Here is a 23,689-nt window from a genome sequence, read left to right as displayed (position 1 = left end):
TTAATTAGAATTAACAGTTTCTGTGTTGTCTCCAGCACCTGACTGGAGATTCAACATTTCTTACGGGCTTAGGTTTGAATTCTGGTCTGGTTTGTCACATTTTCTACTTCTCTGTTACAAGTAGACTAACATAAGACTGAATTTTAGCACGGTGTCAGCACAGTGCATTTCAAGATGATTTTACAATTTAACATTATTTTAATTATATTAATTTTTTTTTTACAATTTCAATATGAAAGTGACCCCAAACGAGATGCTGTCATATGAGAGTTACACCCCGACTTAGAAGTTTGCTTCTTTTTACTCGGCCTCATATTTAAGTAACGAAGGAAGAAGCCATAATAATTCTATAAATGACAAGTTTACAACCTCCAGTTGAATGCAGGATCAAAATCGAAATTCAGAAACCTAAATGTACCGCTTAATGTCTTCTTATGATTGGGCTAGCCGCTACTTAGAAGAATGTAAGAGAATTTAAAGGAACTAGGTTTTTGTTAAATAAGAAATTCATTTTTTTTACCTCTCACAGAGTCACAGTGACAAATCAGATTTCTAAAACCCTATTGCAAAGGCGCAAGACACCACCAGCCATATTTCAAAGGATGAGTTGGTTAGTTATGCAAAACTATTCGAGTCTTTCAGGGAACCTTTTTTTGGGGGGGGGGGAAGAAAAAAAAAGTTTTTTTTACCAATCCCAGTTGTCCCTAGGGCTAAAATCAAAATCTAAAAACATTCTTGCACCATTGTATATCTGCAGGATAAACTTATTTTATTACCTTTTTTTCACTCAAACACTACCAGGCCAACCTTTACCTATAGTAAAAACTTGTGTCTATAATGCCTGCAAGAGGATAATTTAAGGTGACTTGAGATGTAAAATGTTCACTTTTTGCACATTGGTGATGCAGCATTCAGAAAACATTACAAAGATTACAAATATTTTGATCAAGACAATTGAAATATTTAATTGAATTGACATGGCTTTTTTCTTAATTAGAGCAACTTAACAAAGTAAAAAACTGTCTAGGTAACTAGCCTGATTTTGAGTGAATTTTGATATGAAGTAAATAATCACTGGTCCCAAAGAAACATGTTTTTTACAAAGCTCTAGCCTGGATCCATATTGACTGTTCACGGCCCAGTGGGCCCTCAGTTATCTCAAGCTTTGATCCTTTATATATTATAAGGTTTTATGATTTTGTAACATGCATTTAAAGTTTTTACAGTAATAAATGTAAAATCTGTCTGGCTTTTCTGTATGTGTATTATAAAACCCTCAATATTTATAAATCAATGATTTTTATGATGATTATTTGCATGTGTACAAGATTTAAAAAGAAACCACAGAAATTTTTCTACCCATGCATGCATCTTGAAAAAATGGAGCCAGAGTACATCAAACCAAAAAAAAATTGATTGATTTTCTCAAAGTGTATGCATGCACATCATTGTAATTAAGAAACTCATTTTATAAAACTTTCCTCTCTGGATACCATTAATATTAAGTTACTGCAATCACACCTATAAAACAAGACTTGACACCTATCTAATCAGTTCTGGGGAGTCATCAGTTTCCTTTGCTACTGCTGTAATGACAGTGATGGATTAGCTGATCGGGGAGCCAGGAATTGACCCTGGCTTGTCTACAAGAGCTCCACTGTGAATACATTATGAAACCTTCCTCCCTTTTTTACGGGAATTCTCACCCCCCTGTACTTGATGGGTTCATTTTGTACATGATGGATGAGTATTGACTTGCTAGGAGAACTCTATAATGAGCGGGAAATGGGAGAGATCACTAAATCATTTATATTCATTTATAAATCAATCAGCCTCAGAAAGCAAGCAGCTGATTCCTCAGATTGATAGACTACTTCACACTTCTCCTTACTGCACTCACCCAGTAAATTCTAACCTCCTCCCTACTGCACTCACCCAGTCAATTCTAACCTCCTCCCTACTGCACTCACCCAGTAAATTCTAACCTCCTCCCTACTGCACTCACCCAGTCACTCACTGCACTCACCCAGTAAATTCTAACCTCTTCCCTACTTCACTCACCCAGTCAATTCTAACCTCTTCCCTACTGCACTCACCCAGTCAATTCTAACCTCTTCCCTACTGCACTCACCCAGTCAATTATAACCTCTTCCCTACTGCACTCACCCAGTCAATTCTAACCTCCTCCCTACTTCACTCACCCAGTCAATTCTAACCTCCTCCCTACTGCACTCACCCAGTAAATTCTAACCTCCTCCCTACTGCACTCACCCAGTAAATTCTAACCTCTTCCCTACTGCACTCACCCAGTCAATTCTAACCTCTTCCCTGCTACACTCACCCAGTAAATTCTAACCTCTTCCCTACTGCACCTCAAGGAGAAGACACCTTCTTGTTACCCTAGAGCTAATAGTTTTTATTACATGTACTTATGATCAGAAGGAATCCCCCCAACCCCCCGTACATAGATCAAATGCCAAGGTCAAGGTCAAAGGGTCAAAATCATTTATACCCAGAGGAAGGGCTTGTTAAAGTCCAAAACCAGTTTTTTAAAAATTTATGGCTAAGGCGCAAGTTTCTCCAAAAAAAACCAAAAAAAAACCAAATTCCAAATTCAAATTTGTTCTAATCCGAAGGTAGGTCATGTCATAAGGATTATAAAGGAATAAACCTGTGAAACATGAAATCCCTGTTATAATTGTTCAAAAGTTATAACCAAAGTCATCTTTGGATCAAAGTTTAAGTATATAAAAAGTGGATGAAATCTAAGGTCAAGGTCAAAAGATCAAAAATATTTATAAACAAGTAAAGAAAGGTCTTACCACAATATACACATGTGAAGTATGACAGCCCTTGCACGAATTGTACAAAAGTTTTAGCCAAGAATAAAGTTGCATAATTTTTGCAAAAGTTTATCAAACTTATAAGTCAAGAGGTAAAATATATATCTAAACTCCAAGAAAGGTATTGTCACAAGGAATACATATGTGAAATATTAAAGCCAGAGCATTAACCAATCAAAAATTTTGGGCAAGATTAAAGTTTTTGCCAACATGCAGATAAACAGACACACAAACAAATAGACATTGCCAAACTTTATATTCCATAATATTTGATAAGGTTTACATGAAAAAATATTGACTATTCTAAATTTAAATTTATTAGAATCTTTTGACCTGATATTCCTCAGCTCTCAGGTGAGCAAAGTGGGCCTGCAGGGGCATGGATTGGACATTGTCAGTTTAAGAGAATTATAAGACACAATGTCTTTATGTTCAATTTGCAATGTAAGAAAACTATAGGGTTTAGGTACAGGGTATTTAACTTACATCTAGTAAATCAGATGTTATTTAATGTATGTGTAACAATATTTTCATTTATTGCTGTTGGATTTAGTACAACCATTTCATTTGGATAAAAACATATTCAACTTTTAATTATATCGTTCTTTGAAGTTGTTGATGAAATAACGATGTAGAAAATCGGGAATAGTTCAGATTGTTGATATTTTTTCCCAAACTGTAGGGAACTTTTATTAGAAGATTGGGCTTTGATAAACTATTCCTGACAGCACTGTTGGGTTAGCATCTTTACTCTTAATATTTATCTACCAAAATTAAGAAAGGCTTTCAAAAATGATTAGCATTTGATTAGACAAGATGGGTGGAAATTTCTCTTCAAGTTTTTTCCCGTTTTTTCTTCACTTTTATGTCTATTCAAATTTCATTTTGATAGAAATATGGCTACAGAAAGGTCAGGGCATTGCCCGGAAAGCCCCCTGTAATAATTGTCAGAATAATCTTCTTATGACCGTGGATTAAGAGGCATTGGTCCTGTAGAGATTAGGCCGGTTTCCTAAGTTTAAATTGTCGGAGTTTTTTCTCTGTATAGTTTCTGTAGTCGATAGGCTGCTATGCCTGAGAGCACCCACTCAGTGGCTGATCGGAATCAAGCGATAGATTCCTTTGTTTTGATCGGAACTTTACCCAGTCCTATGTTCGTGTGGTCTTTGTAACAGTGGTAATTAATGTTATCTCTGCCCAACCTAAGGTATGTCTTTATGTTTTATTGGGTTATCTTGGTAATTTTTTTCTCATTTCGCTTGCTCAGTTTTCCTGCTGCCTTTTTTCAGTAATAATTGTAGATTATAGCAAATCTACAAGAAAAGTACATTTTTATTATGGTACATCACGAACGTGTAGATCTTTTTTTGGAAATTTTTCTCTGATTTTTTAAAAAATCAATACTTTATTGCATTTTCTCCTGTGCTGTACACAGAAACAAGCCATATAGGATGGTATATACTGTTATGTTAATTATATCTTGAAAATATGAAATTTGCAGAAAAAATTAAGGGAAATTTTGACAAAAGCATATTCAGCAAATATATTTATTTGCTTAACTTTCTTTCATTTGAGTTTTCTTACAATACTGAGCTACTGAATATAGAATTTTAAAGTATTAAAAGACCCAGATAATTTGTGAGATTTTTACATTAACACCTTTTATTTTCAAAAAAAAATTCATATTTGGTTTCAAAAATCAATTTATAAAACTTTCATACTTTGAATTAAGTTATGGATGGATAAATGGCTATTGGTTTTTTGAAGATCAATTTTTAATACACCTTATAAAAGACGTCTGGTTCTTCAATGACTTCTGATCACAGAATGAACTATGCCCCAGTTCCTTTCATTTTGTTATGTAATTGATTTTATTTTCAGCATTTGTATATGACTTAAACCTTCCTAAATTATCGGAGATATAAAATCTATCTCTGTGAAGCTCTCACTCTTTGATACTTTTTTTGCGTGCAGCACTTAAGGGCACTTTGTCGTCAGAGATAAGAAGGTTGTATTATAATCCGCCTGTCACTTGAGGTGCATCCTCGATAAAACAGCTATTGATCCAATTTTTTGTGCTTTTTTCTCACGATATTCATCCCCCATGCTTTATTATCCTCCCCTAATTGATGCCAAAGATATAATGTACATAATTAACTTTTAGTAATCAAATCTTCAATGAATCAGCAGCATTAGACTGTTTAATAAACCCTGGCATGCTATCTGGCTGGAGAAGTTTATACTGGAGAGGAGGCTTGCTTATAATTCACAGCTGGTCACGCTTCAAATAAAATCATCTTTTATCAACAAAATATATTTTAATTAGATGATTGTAGATATGACTGGGGCCCGATCTCTGCAGCCTTCTGTAATCCCCTGATTTATAAGTGATTCCGATTGACTACCCACTGCGTGACTGGTTCCCTCCCCCCTTAACTTTACTTACGATTTCCACTCCATGCAGGTCCCATTTTTATTTTCATTTTCCTGCTGTGTGTTGAATTTTTTCGAAACAGGAAAAAAGGAAGATTTTGGCATTTACAAGTTACTATCCTTATCTTTGTACCTACTGTCTGTTTTATTACAGAAATATTCCGACTCTGATAAGTTTAATCACTATTGCCCCGATCCAAAAAACATGGTGTGTCAATACTAACAGATGCTTCTGAATTCTAATCTAAGGAATGGAAATGTTTGGTTAAACCTTGAAGAAATCAGACAAACTTTTGTGGAGTTGATGACATACTCATATAAACACGTCTACTATTGTATTTCAGATGATTAATTGCACTTCTTTTGTCTTCAGCAGGGGCTGACAAATAGATTTTTAAGGCACTTGTCCAAGGGCAAGTACATGGTCAAAATTGACTTGCCCTACCTGAATTTTTGCTTGCCCTACCATAAACTTATTCTGTATTTTTTAGATATTTCAAAAAAAGAGGAAGATGAATGCTGAGTAAATCATGCAAGCCCCAATGTCCAGCTTTAAATTTATGGCCTACAAATAAATTCTATTTTTGATAAATCACTTGCCCACGGGCAAGTGGTTGATAAAATTTCACTTACCCACCCCTAAAATTCACTAGCCCCGGGCGTCGGGCAATGGGATTTGTCATCCCCTGCTTCAGTCAAGATATTGGAGAAAATCAGTTCGATTTGGAATCTCTTGCATTCTCTGTACAATTGTTATAAAATAACCATATTTTTTGAAAAAAAAAATAAAATAAATCTTGATGATAATCACATTGAAATTTGAAATGTTTCCCTTACATTGTCTTTTGTATGGCTTTAATTTTTGTCACTGCCTCTCATTTCCAGCGCAGAACAATAAATTATTGAAGTAATGCTTTGTCTTGCAGCTTTTTAGTCTAAGTTAATTACAGACAGAAGATGAATCCTGCTTGGCACCTAATAATTTCCTTAGGCCCCAGAAAACTTAGCTATAGCCGACTCTATAAATCAGCACGGAGGGCCGTTATTAAGTTTAATTATTAATCTCCCAGAATACATTCAAAGCCCTTAAGTGACTCCATCTTCTACAGTATATCACAGAAATAGTCTATTTTCATGCCTGTCTCAAGTACAATTAGTGAACAGACTTTCAGATTTAATTGATTTATGTACACTGTATATAGTACTTCTGGACAATTGTATGTGTATTATCATTAGTGATAGAAACCTTGAGAGGTAATTGATTTGAGTAAAGTACCTCTGGACAGTATTTGTGTGTTTAGCATCAAATTTTGTCTATGGATGGATCATAAACTTCTCTTGGTTTTTCTGATTTTGGGTAGAGGTACATTGACTCCCAAAAAGAAAAAAATCTAAGGTCCAGGAAGCATCCGAGAGAGAAAAGGTATAGATTTTATGTTTTATGTACAGAATATAGGATGTTTATAGGTATATTAGGTCGCTACATTCCCTCAGTTGGTTTTTCATGGGTTATATCTAAACAGTTTAATTTTGTAATTAAAAGTTCACAAAGAAAATTTTAAAATGACACATGAGGGAGAGGGGAATTAGATTGGCATTATAACAGCAGGCCTTTAGTTTCCATCTCGTAACACAGGAATTTAGTCTTAGAGGGAAAAAAAGAATAAGAACTTGTGTCTAGTGACGCTGACACAGTTGAACTACTGTTCTCCATTAATCAGTCCCTGGTCGAATCAATATTGACTCTATCAAAATGTCTTATCAACCAATGGTGGGGGCTGGCACTTTTCCTTTTTTTTTACCTTTTATCTGTTCATATTTGCTCAATTGAATGAAAACCGTTTGGCTGGTTTGGCATTTTGCTATTTTTCTTGTGATAAAGGTGTACAATGCCAGATGTGTCTTTTAACTGGTTACGGGTACAATGTAATCATTACTTGAGACGAGGGTGGCGTATTGTTAATTTCTCTGTATTATATTTTCAAGGAGACATTTCATTGAGTAAGTATTACATTTGATTCAGGGGCTATAATTGACAATAGATTTAAAACAAGCTCTGTCTCTTTGGGTTTGGGTTTTGAAAGGACATGTAGATATAAAATAAATATTTTAGAAATATAAGAATTATATGTTTCAGCTCAAAGAAAATTATAAGTTAAGAAACCTGGCAAGAATTTTTTTTGAAAAGAGGAAAACATAATATAATGTTGTTGCAGCATTTCATTATTTTTAACAACAACTTCATTTAAAAGTCAGCATTTGTAAATTTTATGGTTCTTATAATGTCTTGCTAACAGATATAGCCTATCATTGAGTGGTGTTGTGTCTATCTGAACTTTTATACCAGTTGTTAAGTCTTTGTTTTTGTACTAAAATTTGACAACCAAATGACCCCTTCACCTTATCAATGCTAAGGGATCACAAGGCTGTTACTGGTGGGATGCCTACTCCTCCTTGGCACCTGATCCCACCTCAGGAATCTCTTTGTGTCAATGTTGTCCCTTTTCATCAGCCTCATGTCTTGCAATGAGTCTTTATCATGCACTGATAAGGTTAAAAATTCTCTGAAATTTAGAATGAGCAAAGCTATATTATTGACTTAAAATCAATGAAGGCATACAGATGTGCTAAATTCTGGACAGTTCTGTGTAAGGTGCACTGTTGGGGTTTCAGTGTATTTGGAATGATATCTGCAGTGAGGTTTATCCTGGTAGTGTCAGGGATGATAGTATCCAGGACAAGTAAGTCTACATGTACAACTGACAGACTACAGCTAGTCAGCTCAGGGAGATACATTAATGTGTCAATACACAGGCAGAGGGGTGAGAAAGCTTTTTATCAATTAGGGAAGAGTGTTCTGCATCCCATAGCACAAAAAATAATCTGGGAAAATAATGGTGGAATGGACACCTCTTTACAATTAAGGCCCCACTTAACTTCTCAGTCTGCTACTGTAGACAATCTCTTAATAGACACTAATAGACACCTTGAAAGAGGCTCCAATTAATACCTCAACTGTAGAAACCTTAGTGATAATGTTCTACTTAGCATTTTTTTTATAGTAATTTAATTTAGTAACTTTGTTACAGGTTGTCAATCATTCAAATGCCTTTTGAGCCATTCAAGGTCAATTCAAGGTCAAGGTCACTGATAGCTTGTCCTTCACCTTTGCATTTGACATGTAGAGAAGCTAACTCATATGATTATGTTACATTGGACATTTTAATGGTGATCAGTCATCCTTTGATTTACACAAGATTAGTTATGAATGTTGTAGAGGAATTCAGAAGAGAATTTCCAAGGTTAACTTAACCAGAACTAATCATATCAGGGACACGCTTTCAGTCTGTATTATTCAGTTACATTAATCCAATGGGGCATTATGATACAATTCATGCTTTCCTATTTCATGAGTGATTATACCTTTCTTTGTTAGAATTAACATCACAATGTTAGAATTCCCCATTCCAATCATGTCCTGCCATTCCGGTTTTATGTAGTTCCGTTACTCCTGACATTACAAATGGCCACTAATATATGTCTCCCAATAGTCACTGATTTTATTGAGGCAATTTCTGCAATGATTACAAGTGATGGAAACCATTGAGATTAGCTGGTTTGGATTGCGTCCTTTTTTATTTCTATTTAGATAACCATGCAGGTTCAATGATTTTTTTTCTTCTAAATTTGACAAGGAATTGCTTTAGTTTTAATATACATGTACCGGTATATATTTTTTATTCGATTTTTGCTTTTGTAAATAAATTAAGCTGTTTTAGTACCTTTATATTCAATATTTATTGGAAGTGTGACATTTTTACTGGTCATCAGTTTGTTTTGAAATATAGTCATTTTTGTTTATTCACACTGTAACAGAGACATTTTATTGCCTCTGCTGGGGATCGAACCTGGGACCTCTGGTTTGCCAGTCCAGTGCTCTACCGATTGAGCTAAAGGGTTAACCCACTAGCCCAAGCTAGTAGGATGCCATGTATCTTACACTACTACAACACTTTTGAGCAAATTTTGAATTTGTGCATTGAAATTTCCTGAAGAACCATTTTCCTAGAAGGAAAATAAAATTATGGTAATCATTAAACAATGCCGGTGAGATGAAGGGACAGAGACAAGACCTTATAAAATATACAACATTCCCAGCATTCTCCAGGAATTGTCCAAATTCTCCCCATTTCCTGTTCAGCCGAGTTCCTAATCAATTATTCAGTAATGAAGTCTTTGCTAGTATAATCAAATCCAGGATATTGAGTATAATTTGGTTTGGATTAGCAAAGGAGCATTAAAAAGTCATCAAACGATGGGAATGTGGTATTCTGGGGGGGTTTGTACACACCTGAAATGCAAGAAATCTGTGTGCACTAGAGGTCAAGAAATTAAAAAATATACAACTAGCAGAAAAAAAAGGAAAGTTAGACATTAAAGATATAATTACATGTATAATTAAACTATGAGAATTGTGTTTAAAATTAGAAGCTTGTATAATGCCTAGATTGCTTTATTTTTCTGTGAAGAGTAATGAAGGTTCTTGTAGGCCCAAGCTTTTCATTAAGTTAACAGTGCAAAGGAAATTTAATTACAGAGTACTAGGCTTTAATTAACTTTTACAGTATGTCTTTACTAGATTTCCCTTGCTAACTATGTATATAAATATATATCTTGGTCGTTCCCTGCATACCATAGTCTGGCAATAGAGGTAAGCTTATCATGCTTATGATGTTTGCTTACAGATTGAATATTGTTAAAATTACATAGATATAGCTTGTGATATTTGCCTGTGGATTGGATATGTTGTTAATTTTATATAGACTTAGATATCTATTGGAGGCATTAGTAATTAGTCTTGACTAATATATGTTTTAGGGTTGGATATTGTTCATCATGGACTTTGATATCTGAGGGTTAGATATTGGTATATTAAATACTATATAGACTTCGATATTTTTTTGAGAATTGGATTTTGTTAATACTCTGTTCAAGACTTGAATAATGTTACCTCTTTGTTATGATCTTGGTCTGAGGTCTGGATATTATTTCTGTGAGATATTTTAGTTATTCTTTTGATTTCTGTATCTATTTACTGCTGGCAGTGGAGGTGTACAATGTATCTGTTCTGATAAAGCATGCAGTCTTTAAAAAATTATAATCTATATTTCTGACAGATCAAGGTTAAATATTATAAGCTAACTACACTTATTTCAAATTTTCTAGGTTCTATTTTTTTTCCACTTGAAATTTTTAGCAATATTGCTTGGATAAACATTTCTTACGATTTTGTTGTTATTGTTGTACATTTAACAGAATGAGCTTGAAAATGGTAAATGTTCATGCACCTATAAATGACATAGATATGGAAATCTAAAGACAGCCCTAGGCCATGTTAAACCTAAGACGTTTAGGCAGAAACTGTTCTTTCACCATGTGTTTGGCATCAGAAGTAAAGGTCTCAGGTCTTTTGGATATATAATCTCAAAAACGTAAGACTTTGTATCTCAGAAATTTGAAAAAGCTTTGGCACAATAATAATATAACCCTCTGTACTGCCCTATAGCTGAGCTTCGGTCTTTGAAACCCTTCCCCAGTATTCGGTAATGTCGCAATGAGTATTTATGCAATGGACGTAAAATTACAACAATCAATGTATAAGTTTAACTATGCATCTATTTTAAAAAAGTTTTTCTTTAGAAAAATGATTTGAAACAAGATTTGATAGAAAAACTTGTCTTGTCAGTTGGGATGACTTGTTTAGACAGATTTAGCAGAGAGTAAAACTGCAAAAATTCAAAAGATCTTGTAGCATCCATGTTTTCGTCAGCGTGAATTAAATTTACAAACTGTAGAACTCCAGGCCCTGAGTTCCCGCTGACAGTCATTAAGCTGCGATTTGTGTGATAATGATCGGCAGATTCCGTACCTGGGCCGTGTTTAGTTTGTCTCCTCCCGGGGCTATAAAGACCGATTGTTCCCCCATCTTAACGTAGTGTTAAATCAGCTGTTGTGGATGATGTTTTACACTTCGCAGGAGTAAAAAAATGTTGTTATCCCACTTATAATGTAAATCTACTGTCAGAAAATGAAGAATGTTTCTTTGTGGTGTGCGTATTCTCAATCAGCAAGGGAGATATGTCTTCTATCTCTACAAATGCTCATCCTCTGTCAGCTCCATGTGCTGTGTTCACAAAGAATGGGCAAAGCCCGATATTATTATCGGAAGATCTGCTTACTTAAAATTTCATCCATGTCTCTTCCCTTTGCAATATCTTTGAATATTTGATGAATGTCAGATGTTTTTTTATCGCTGGAAGTGTAAGAGATGAAGGCATTAATAATTTATTGGCAGCTTGTAAGTTCAGTGAAAGAAATAAAAGATCTGAAAATATCAAGTATTGATCGAAAAACAAAAAAATATGTCCTGCTGTCGAATGATTCCAATTACAGGGTGTCTTTGGGGATCAGGAAAAACTCTGGACTCGCTCTTTTTTTCTCCTGAACCCAATTACGGAAAGTCGAGATGTTACTTTCTGGAAATTGATTTCCTCTGTCTATTGTCCTGGTGTTGAAGTGAGAAAAAGTCAGGAAACAAAAAACCGGGAAATTTGGCATTAATTCATCTACATATATATGAAATATAATCAGGTTTGGGAGGAAGGTTTGGCAAATTCTTGCTTATAAATTTCATCACTCAAAGACTCCAGGGAATATTTTCATTACTTAAAGGTTTTCAATTAGTCTAGCATTTTTTTTAATGAGAATTGATGCCAAAAAAAAAAAAAAATGCAGGTTCAATGTCATATAGATGATGAATTCTTAGAAAGTTTGACAGACATTTTGATATTCATTGCATGCTACAATCTTACCCAAGGGATCTTGGCTGTTTATTATAAAGAAGCTCCTATATCTACACTGAAGTGATTATTAAGTGTTATGTAATACATATATGATAGAATCTTCAATAGAAAATGCAGTTATTCTACTTTTTGTGTCATCTGTAATTTTCACTTTATCACATTTTATGTCAGTGAAGCTTCCAGCTTATCATATCAGATCATTGAATTAAGGGGGAATTTTTGGCCATAAACTTGATGAAGATGATGTATAAGTAAACCTTTAACAATGTTTTCTGTACTTAAGTTATATATGCAGTTATCTCTACAGCAATGATTGCAATTTCAGGAAATTGAAAAGGAGAGCAGATGCTTGTCAAGGGAAATAACTCTGTAATCTTGTCGTTTCAGTTGAGCCTGGTGAAGGGGAAGAATCAGGCATCATGTTGGGAAAACGGAGGTTCCCTGAAAATGGGACACAGATCATCCTAAACAAGAAGAGGAAAATCCAGAGTACCCCAGTCACCAAAAATGCCCTGATGCAGCTGAACGAAATCAAACCGGGGCTGGAGTTCCAGTTTGTTGCCCAGTCAGGACCAGTTCATGCGCCGACCTTCATCATGAGTGTGGAGGTTAATGGGACAAAGTTTGAGGGTCAAGGTCAGACTAAGAAGGCAGCTCGTTTAAATGCAGCAGAGAAAGCGTTGAAGTCCTTTGTTCAGTTCCCTAATGCTTCCGAAGCACACAAGGCCTTAGGAAGGGAGGTTGTTAATAATGATGCTGATTTCACTTCCGACAGTGCCGAAGCTTCCAATGATATCCTGTTTAATAACTTTGAGACTGGATCGGAAAATGGCGCTTCAGGTGATGTGTTAATGAAGGAGAAAAATGGAGTTAATAATTTGCCAAAGGGTCGGAAATCTGTAGTTCCTTCTGTACCCGACGGTAAAAACCCTGTAATGATCCTAAATGAGTTAAGACCTGGACTAAAATACGATTTTGTGAAAGAACATGGTGAAAGTCATGCCAAGCATTTTGTGATGTCTGTGGTTGTTGACGGGGTTAAATTTGAGGGATCAGGACGCAATAAGAAGCTAGCCAAGTCCCGGGCAGCTCAGATGGCCCTCACCAAATTGTTCAACTTGGAGTTCTCCACGCATCCAGGTAAATTATAAATCTACACATCCAGGTAAATTATAAATCCATGCATCCAGGTAAATTATAAATCCACGCATCCAGGTAAATTATAAAATCTGACGTAATTCTCCATACATCCAGGTAAATTATAAATCCACACGTCCATGTAAATTACAAAATTTGAGGTAATCTCCACAAATCCAGGTAAATCATGAACATAGTCTGTAATAATATCGTAAAGTTTCCATTTTTTCACATTTGTTTTCAATGTTTGTTTATCATTATACAGAGTGATATTCCTATACTTTTAGGTACAAAGCCTGTTCCTAAAGAATCTCACACAAATGTTCCTCAGGAGTTAGCGGATCTTGTGTCTCGTCTTGTCCTGGAAAAGTTTTGTGATTTAACTGATAATCTGACCTCACAGTACGCTAGGAGAAAAGTGTTATCTGGTATTGTCATGACAACTAGTGACTCAGAAGACAGTGCCACAGTGATTTCTGTATCCACGGGAACCAAGTGTATAAATGGGGAGTACATGAGTGATAAAGGACTCGCGGTCAATGACTGCCATGCTGAGGTCATGGGTCGAAGGTCATTGATGAGGTTCCTGTATTTTCAACTTGGAAAACATTTATCTGGAAATCAGTTAGAAAAAGAGTCCTCCATATTCCAGCCAAAAGAGGGAGGAGGATTCAAATTAAAACCCAACGTTCACTTTCACCTTTACATCAGTACGGCGCCGTGTGGCGATTCGAGGATTTTCTCTCCTCACGAGGCAGCTCAGGAAGTGGAGGGCGGGGACAAACACCCGAATCGTAAAGCGCGAGGGCAGCTGAGGACGAAGATCGAGTCGGGGGAGGGGACGATTCCCGTGACGTCCTCGGGAGGGATACAGACCTGGGACGGCATCCTCCAGGGAGAGAGGCTCTTAACCATGTCCTGTAGCGACAAAATCGCCCGTTGGAACGTCCTCGGAGTTCAAGGTAGGGCTAGAAGTTTTCGAGAAGTTTTCAATGTAAGTGCGGGTTATAGAAATCAGTAAAATGCATAATTTTAGGGAATATCAGCAAGGAACATGAGGAATACTCTAATACAACATAACATTTTAATTTATAGAAATTTAAATTTAACATATTTGAAAATGAACTAAATTTTAAATGTAAAGTAAGCTATTGATTTGTTACATTATTATATACTAACTGAAGCTAATTGTTTGATTACAGGCAGTCTACTTAGTCACTTCATAGAGCCAGTGTATTACGACAGTCTCATCCTCGGTAGCTTGTACCACGGAGATCACTTATCTAGAGCCGTCTACTCTCGAATATCAAATATGGAAAATATCCCACCCCCATTCCGTCACAATCAGCCTTTTATGAGTGGAATCAGTAATCCAGAGAGCCGACAGCCGCGGAAAGCTCCGAACTTCGCCGTCAACTGGTGCGTGGGAGACGCAGGTCTGGAGGTTATCAATACGATGACGGGAAAGACGGAGCAGGGGGCATCCTCCCAGGTCTGTAAACACGCCTTCTTCAAACGATTCCTACAGCTGTTCGGCAAAATCCCATCCTTCACGGGGCAGTCTGTTACTCAGCCCCCACGGACGTACGCTGATGCAAAAGCCACGATGACGGAATACCAAACGGCAAAACAGCAGATGTACTCAGCTTTTCAGAACGCAGGGCTGGGACGTTGGCTTAAGAAGCCTGAAGAACAGGACCAGTTTATTGTGTCTAGCTGATAACGTGGTGTTACTTTTACGTCTTAATTGACTCTAAATGTTCAACATTTGTCAGATCTCGTTTGATATTTTTTCGCATTAGATTATAGAAGTTTGTATTGTGCTTCAGTTTAAACCTGACATGAATGGAAGTAGACCATTTGGGAATGTAAGATCTCTGTTGGAAAGAATGATGAAGATTTCAATTTATATTTTTGTATCATTATTGTCATTTTTAGCTCTACTGGTCAGAGACCAGAAGAGCTTATGCGATAGTAATGCGTCCGGCGTCCGTCCGTCTGTCTGTCTGTCTGTCTGTCTGTAAACAATTTTTCAAAAACGCTACTCCTCCTACAATTTTAGTCTGATTTCAGTATAACTTGGCACACAAGTAGACTACACTAAGATATATAGAATTGTGCATCGGTTTTTAATTTCGATGAACGGTGTTGCCATGGTTACTAAAACTAGAATTTTCTGTGAAATTCCTTTAAAACGCTACTCCTTCTACAGTTTTGGTCTGATTTCAATATAACTTGACACACAAGTAGACTACACTAAGATACATAGAATAGTGCATCGGTTTTTGATTTCGATGAAGGGTGTTGCCATGGTTACTAAAACTAGAATTTTCTGTGAAATTCCTTTAAAACGCTACTCCTTCTACAGTTTTGGTCTGATTTCAATATAACTTGGCACACAAGTAGACTACACTAATATAGATAGAATAGTGCATCGGTTTTTGATTTCGGTGAACGGTGTTGCCGTGGTTACTAAAAATAGAATTTTCTGTGAAATTCCTTTAAAACGCTACTCCTTCTACAGTTTTGGTCTGATTTCAATATAACTTGGCACACAAGTAGACTACATTAAGATACGTAGAATAGTGCATCGGTTTTTGATTTTGATGAACGGTGTTGCCATGGTTACTAAAACTAGAATTTTCTGTGAAATTCCTTTAAAACGCTACTCCTTCTACAGTTTTGGTCTGATTTCAATATAACTTGGCACACAATTAGACTACACTAAGATACATAGAATAGTGCATGGTTTTTTGATAAGTACAAACCAGTAGAGCTACAGTCTCGACAGAGACTTCTGGTTTTGTTCTTGTTTCAATCACAGCAAGCAGTGAAAGACATCACAAATCTCTACAGAAAATAATAAATAATTTCCATTATTAACGACATTCCCCAAACTATTCTCCAATAGATTTACGCAATCTCACGGCAGTACTTAGTGACTGATTTTGTAGAAGTTAACATCACAGACAGATAAAAATAGAGGGGGCGAGATTGAATGTACCCTTATCTCCCGGTACGAGTGTGTGCACGGAAAAATCAATTATTTTTAATTAAATGTTTTAAGTATTTGATTTGGGAATACATTTCAATCATTGGGAGAAATAATTAAAGAAGAGAGCAGCATATGTTGATGGAATTGCATAATTTTTTTTTTAATTAAATTTAAGATTATGTTATTTCTTACGAATGTCTAATTAAGAGATGTTAATAAATAAGAATTATAATATACAGTAATGCACAGAAATGCATGCAGCATCAGTTGGATTATGTGATTGTGAAGAATGTTTTGATGTTGTCAATTTTAATTAATTTGAATGATTGAACCCAGTATTTTGTGTACCTGTTTTAAATCTATGAAAAAAAGTAGAGACGTATCAAATCGATGAACGAACGATGAATGTTTAAGTTTATTCTATGTTTACAGTGCCATTACTGTACTGAAGCTGTGCTTGACCAGAGAGAAATAAATTAACTTTATACCAGAACCTGTGTTGTAAACAGAGACCAATCTGTGTTTATTTTCTAGCCGTCTTCATTAAATCAGTGGATACTTGCCCCTGTAACTACTGGCTGATGCTGGCCGCAGTATTACTATTGGCTGGTGAATATTGTTACTGACCAGGGCTATCCCTGCTGAACATAGCTGATATCAGACCCAGAAAACTATTGAACTTTGTATCAATTACAGGAAACAGGATTATAACTATTAAGCATCAGGTCTGGGGCTACAGTATTGTCCTGCTAGTAATTAAGGAGGGAGGCATAGAGGGCAGTGAATTGTTAAGCTCACCTGTGTAGTTGAATCAGAATTCGTAATTTGACTGCTCATAATACAATATTGCAATATTTTATACATTATGACAAACACAATGAACAAGAAGAGCAAAAGCAATCATCAGTCATTTTTGAATAGAAACATTCTTAGGTTGTGTAGATCCAGGTTTGTTTAAATCATAAACCCTTGGGATTGGTGAAGGATCAGTTCAATATGGGCAATGGGAAAACCTGAAATATCCCTCAAAGTTTTTTCAAGGCTTCACTATATTATTTGAAAGTATGATCTAGTGCAGATTAAAGTTTGTTCAAAATTAGAGCCTCAAGGATAGGGTTAGCTACAATTTGAATCCCCCTTTTCTAAGTATACTCTTTGCCAAATTTGGCTGAAAATGGCTCCATGGTTCTGGAGAAGATGATCAAATTGTAAAAAGTTTACACTGACATACAATGGACAAATTTTGATTAGGAAAGCTCGCTTGAGTTTTTGGATCAGGTGAGGTTATAAGGCGTGTCGGATAGCATATGGTCAGTACCGGATTTTGGTTGTTCATTCAAATAAGTGACTAGAATATTAGAATAATCATATCTCTCACACACGATCCATTCATTTATCAGATCGCAGCTGTCAAATTCTCCTTGAATCATTGGAATCTGAATACCATTCTTTTAATAATCAGGCAGTTACATTGAAGTGGTCAATTCCAGCTGAACTATGGGGAATATGGTGTAGAGGACAGCCACTTACTTGAGATGATGGAAGTACATACATAATTACCAGAATTTCAAATGGACACAGTATTTCAGTTGTATATTTTTATTTAATCAGCTAACACATGAATTCGAAAAATTCTCCTTTATGCTAGATTTTTAGCTCACCAGAGCTATAAGTGAAATTTTCTGATCACATTTTTGGCAAGGATCCATTTGGAAACTTCATACATTTCAGACTTAAGTATTGTACACCAATAATATCAAGTAAACCTGGTATAAATCATGGACTAAACATTCCTATCATAACTCCCCTCCCTCCACGCCCCAGGGCAATAATGATCTGAACAATACGGTCTGCATTACCTGAGATTGCTCTAACCATCTTAACAATGAGGAAAATCCACATCCATGGTTATAACACTGATATCTAAGCCTACAGATCTTTGTAGAGTGGAAAAAAAAGAACTGCAGTTACTGGTAGGATTCCAATTTACTTAAAATTATAGTTTCCATGTTTAATTATAAGCTGTATGTACACGAGGTTAATAAAATTGGAAAGTAGATGAAAGATCTAATTCTACTTAGATTGAAAAAAAAAAACATATGAATCGTCATTGATATACCCAAGGGTATAAAAGTTTCACCTCAAAACACAGTAGGCCCCTATTTATGGTTATAAGAATTTCAGACCTGTTTACCCTTATCGTCGTCTCTCAGTATTTTTGATCAGATTTGTCCGTGAGATTTAACATTTGCCAGTAAGATTTCGCTTTCCATTGATTTTACGTATATAATTAGAGAACAACTGCTCCTTTGATTACTAAAACATGGTTAAATAACATGTTTTTTGTCATTTTATACCACACATTTTTGGCAATACAAAATCACCGATGTGCTTGAAATCTTTTTCTTTTATAGTGATGAAAGGGCGTGAAACTGAGACAGATCAAAAGGATGATTGATTGATTGTTTAATGTCTCTCTCAAGATTTTTGTTCTCATTTTGACGCCACCATCCGCTCTGGAGAGCTGCTCATTAGCCCTCTACCCAATATTCAAGGCCTTCAAGCAGGAAGGGGGCTGTTTCGTGCCAGCACTACTGCGACACAGGGCCTCAGTTTATACGGTCTCATCCGAAAGACCGGTCTCCGAGTCGCAGAAGTATGAGTCGAACCCTCGATGTAAGGAGCAAGTCCTTAATGCGCAACTCTTAGAGCAGACGCTCTGACCACTGTGCCACGCAGATCATAACGATTGATAGTCAATGATTTTTGTTGTTGCTGAGTCGGCATTCTTTCAGCCATATCTCAGCAGATCATAACAAAAACTGCTAAATTTCTAACGAACGGATTACCGTATTTTCATAATAGTAAAACGTGAGACGTATTCTGGATTAAAAATCCGTAAAAAATACGGCGAAATCGTGAGAGTTAAAACAGCTCTGGAATTTTTGTGTATCTGGATCAATCTGGAGAAGAATTAATACTGTATGTGAAAATTTTAGAGACGTCAAACGGAAGCCGGACAACTTTGAACCAGGAAAATTTTCTGGAGCTTTTGGTCCAGGTACAGGTGGGAAAATTAATTCTTCCTTCGACAGACCTATCGCCAGGTTAGCAATGCGGCCCCCGCAGGCCTCATTGCTGTGTTTTTACAAGTGCTTTGTTTTTTGTCCATTATCATTATCTACATTTCTTTATCGCTTAAATTAGCTCTATTAATCGATCGATGCATGAAAAAGCATTGATTTACTTAGAGAACATTGTTTACTAGTAACAAGATGGAAGATTGTTGACTGGTTGCCCCGATGGCTGGTGCGAGGTATAATATGAATACTTTTTTGGATCTCGTAACCAGCCTCTATAACCAGGCAGAGCGCATGCGCGCAACAAATTTACATCGAGATCGGAAAACAGAAGGAAGGAAATTCGAAATATATAATAAAAACTAGTAATACTATTCTTAGATGCAGAAATTTATGCATAATTCAATAAAATATTATTAAAAAAGCAGTAGAATGAATAAATCAACTTTGCAATTAGTATTTATTTATTTATTTATTTATTTATTTATTTATTTATTTAATTATTTATTTATTTATTTATTTATTTATTTATTTATTTATTTATTTATTTATTTATTCTTTTATTCTTTTATTTATTCATTTATTCTTTTATTCATTCATTTATTTATTTTATTTGTTTAATTTTTTTTAATTCTAATAATTAATGAACTAGGTAAATTAATTATTTATTCATTAGGAAATTTATTTGTCTGTTTATTTATTTATACACTTTTTTTCTTCATTATTTAATTATTCTATTGAGTAATCAGTTCTTCTATTTATTTATTAATTAATTAATCTTTTATTTAATTAATAAATTTATTGATTAATTTATTATTTATGTGTTAATTCATTTATATTTTAATTTGTTTGTTTATTTGTTAACTTACTTTATATTTTGCTTGATTGTTTATTTATTTATTGGTTTCTTTCTTTATTGGTTTATTTATTATTTCTAATAATTAAGTAAATGATTGATTTACGAATAAATAAATAATTTATTTATCATATGCATTCCTTTTTATTTTCTTTTTCTATTTAATTAATTAATTGAATTAATTAAATTATTCATTTATTTATTTATTTATTTATTTATTTATTTATTTATTTATTTATTTATTTATTTATTTATTTATTTATTTATTTATTTATTTATTTATTCATTCATTCATTCATTCATTCATTCATTCAATCATTCATTCATTCATTCAATCATTCATTCATACTTTTTCTGTTATAAACAGGTTCTGTTTATGTATTGCCAGGGTTTGTGTTCTCATCACTAGGGTCTGTAATTTGTATCACCAGGGTCTGTAAACCCATCATCAGGGTCTATATTATCTATCACAAGGGTCTGTATACCCATCACCAGGGTCTATATACCCATCACCAGGGTCTGCATTATATATCACCAGGGTATATATACCCATCACCAGGGTCTGTATACCCATCACCAGGGTCTGTATTATCTATCACCAGGGTCTGTATACCCATCACAAGGGTCCGTATACCCATCACCAGGGTCTGTATTATCTATCACCGGGGTCTGTATACCCATCACCAGGGTCTTTATACCCATCACCAGGGTCTGTATACCCATCACCAGGATCTGTATTATCTATCACCGAGGTCTGTATACCCATCACCAGGGTCTATATACCCATCACCAGGGTCTGCATTATATATCACCAGGGTCTGTATACCCATCACCAGGGTCTGTATTATCTATCACCAGGGTCTGTATACCCATCACCAGGGTTTGTATACCCATCACCAGGGTCTATATACCCATCACCAGGGTCTGCATACCTATCACCAGGGTCTGTATTATCTATCACCAGGGTCTGTATACCCATCACCAGGGTCTGTTTTATCTATCACCAGGGTCTGTATAGCCATCACCAGGGTTTGTATACCCATCACCAGGGTCTGTATTATATATCACCAGGGTCTGTATACCAATCACCAGGGTCTATATACCCATCACCAGGGTCTATATTATCTATCACCAGGGTCTGTATACCCATCACCAGGGTCTATGACCAAGAGTTTGATTTCCAAGAGTCTGGTTTAATATCTCCATTATGTGCATCGCAGAGGGTCTGTCAAGAGTTTCAGTATCAACAAGAGTCTATGACTCTATGTATCACGCAGGGTCTTTTTCACCAAGGGTCTATGTATCACCAATTTTTGGTCTATGAATCATAAAAAATATGTATATCACCAACGGCCTGTGTATCACTAAGGATATGTGTATCACCAAGGCTCTGTATCACGAAGGTTATGTGTATCACCAAGGGTCTGTATCACGAAGGTATGCATATCACTGAGTGTCTGTGTGTATCACCAGTGGCCTGTGTTATACCAAAGGTATGTGTATCACCAATGGTATATGTTTAACCTTAGGTTTGTGTATCACCGAGAATGTTTGTATCACTAATGGTATGTGTACCACTAAGGGTCTATGTATCAGCATGGGTCTGTCTATCACCAAGGTCTTGTGTATCACCAAGATTATGTCTATCACCAAGGCTATATGTATCATCAACGGCTTGTATATCACAAGAGTCTATGTGTCACCAAGGGTATATGTATTACCAAGGGTAATTAACCAAGGGTCAATAACTAAGGGTCTGTGTTTCACCAAGAGTTTCTATCACCAAGGTTACTGTATGTGTTTCACCAAAGGTCTATGTATCACCTAGGGTATGTGAATCCCCAAAAGTCTATGTATCACCAAGTGTTATCGTATCACCAAGTGTTTGTGTGTATGACCGAGAATATGTGTATCAACAAAGGTTTATGTATCACCCAAGGGCCTGTATATTACCGAGGATATCTATCAACAAGGGTATATGTATCACCAATGGTATGTGTATCAACAAGGGACTATGTATCACCAAGGGTCTGTGTATCACCAAGGGTCTGTGTATCACCAAGGGTCTGTGTATCACTAAGGGTCTGTGTATCACTTAGGGTCTATATATCACCAAGGGTCTGTGTATCACTGAGGGTCTATGTATCACCAAGGGTCTGTGTATCACTAAGGGTCTGTATTAACAAGGATCTGTATCACCGAGAGTCTGTATTACCAAGGATATGTGTATCACCTAGTGTTTGTGTATTATCAAGGGTTTGCGTACCTTTTGTACATCAGCAAGGTTTATATACCTATCATTAGAGTGTGTATGCTTATTACATAGGTCTGAATAGTCATATTAAGGAAATTTTTCCTTCTTGAGGGGTTTTATTGCATTATTTTGTATAGAGTGTCCAGCACAATTTGCATTATTAAAATGAAATTAAATATTAAGAAAATCTTTGGACGTGTTCAGTAAAGATCTTGTAGAGAAGACATGATCGATTTGTATAATGAACTAAAATGATTTTCTTATGATTAAAATTTCTTGATTCTAAATACGATATTGATCTTATTTACTTTTTATTTTGTAGTGTAAGCCTGTTAAAGAGAAGGCAAAGGACATTCAAATTAAGTTTTAATTAACTTATAACGATGGATAAAGATTTTGATTATTGTGGATAGTGGAAATATCTTTACATTGTTAATGTCTATCATGATGTATCTTGATTCCTCCTTTGCATAAATTGAAAGAAATTTTATTAATTAGATATCTTGTTTCTGTATTTATTAGGGATGTCAAAATGTTTATTATTCATACCTTAGTCGACTACTCGATTACATTATTCGAATGATAATTGAATATTCGGAACATTTGATGGAAATAAAAATTAATACATTGTAATTCAATCTTCACTTGTACATGCATGAGTTATATCTATAAAAAAAACCTTCTTACCTGCATTTATAAAAAGTAAAATGAAATGTCTATGTTGCACATAGTTGTTAAGAGGCACCTGACGTATAGACAAGGCACGTAACATCGGGGGGGGGGGGGGGGGGGGGGGGGGGGGGCTTTCCCCCTTTTTTTCAAATGTATCTTCTAACTTTTGAAAATATTCATTGAAAGGGCGACCCCCTACTTTTCAGAAGATCGGAATCTCATATTCAACATATGAATTATCTATTACAAAACCTTAATTTCTGAATACTTTATTTTTATCTTTTGATAATGTTTAATTTTCATACACTTATTATAAATCAAAAGCGGCTGAGAGTAAGTATTACAATTTAATTTGGCGGTTGTGGCTGGTGTCAACCTTTCCCTGTCTCAAACAAGCTGACAATAGCCAGCAATTGGTCTTTGAGCTAAGAATTACTAGTGCCCAGGGGCCCGTTTTACAAACGAACTTACGCCTCAGACCAAAAACTTTAGATGATCGTAAAATTTTGCAAAATTAATCATTCTCTTTGAAATTGTTTCTCTAAAAATATCTTAC

The 23,689-nt window shown here is 35.4% G+C and overlaps 1 protein-coding gene across 3 annotated transcripts in view; it reads left to right on the top strand.

Moving 5' to 3' along the window:
* The window catches only part of LOC134266507 (double-stranded RNA-specific editase 1-like), a 20,818-nt gene extending 5,509 nt beyond the window's left edge, over nucleotides 1–15,309 (top strand). Inside the window, exons 1-4 of one of the 3 annotated variants that reach the window (XM_062748732.1) lie at nucleotides 7,132–7,277; nucleotides 12,527–13,279; nucleotides 13,564–14,238; nucleotides 14,479–15,307. In XM_062748732.1, the coding sequence (XP_062604716.1) occupies nucleotides 7,166–7,277; nucleotides 12,527–13,279; nucleotides 13,564–14,238; nucleotides 14,479–14,996 (2,058 nt within the window). In that variant the 5' untranslated portion in view covers nucleotides 7,132–7,165 and the 3' untranslated portion in view covers nucleotides 14,997–15,307. Of the gene's footprint in view, nucleotides 1–7,131; nucleotides 7,278–12,526; nucleotides 13,280–13,563; nucleotides 14,239–14,478 lie in introns of those variants that run through there. The other 2 variants (XM_062748730.1, XM_062748731.1) reach the window with 2 other exon arrangements.
* The last annotated feature ends 8,380 nt before the right edge of the window (nucleotides 15,310–23,689 follow it).

The sequence above is a fragment of the Saccostrea cucullata genome, unplaced genomic scaffold, assembly GCF_032062105.1.
Source record: "Saccostrea cucullata isolate Sc308-1 unplaced genomic scaffold, CSIRO_AGI_Scuc_v1 ctg1349, whole genome shotgun sequence".
Taxonomy (NCBI): domain Eukaryota; kingdom Metazoa; phylum Mollusca; class Bivalvia; order Ostreida; family Ostreidae; genus Saccostrea; species Saccostrea cuccullata.
This window is presented reverse-complemented; position numbering and strand designations above follow the sequence as displayed.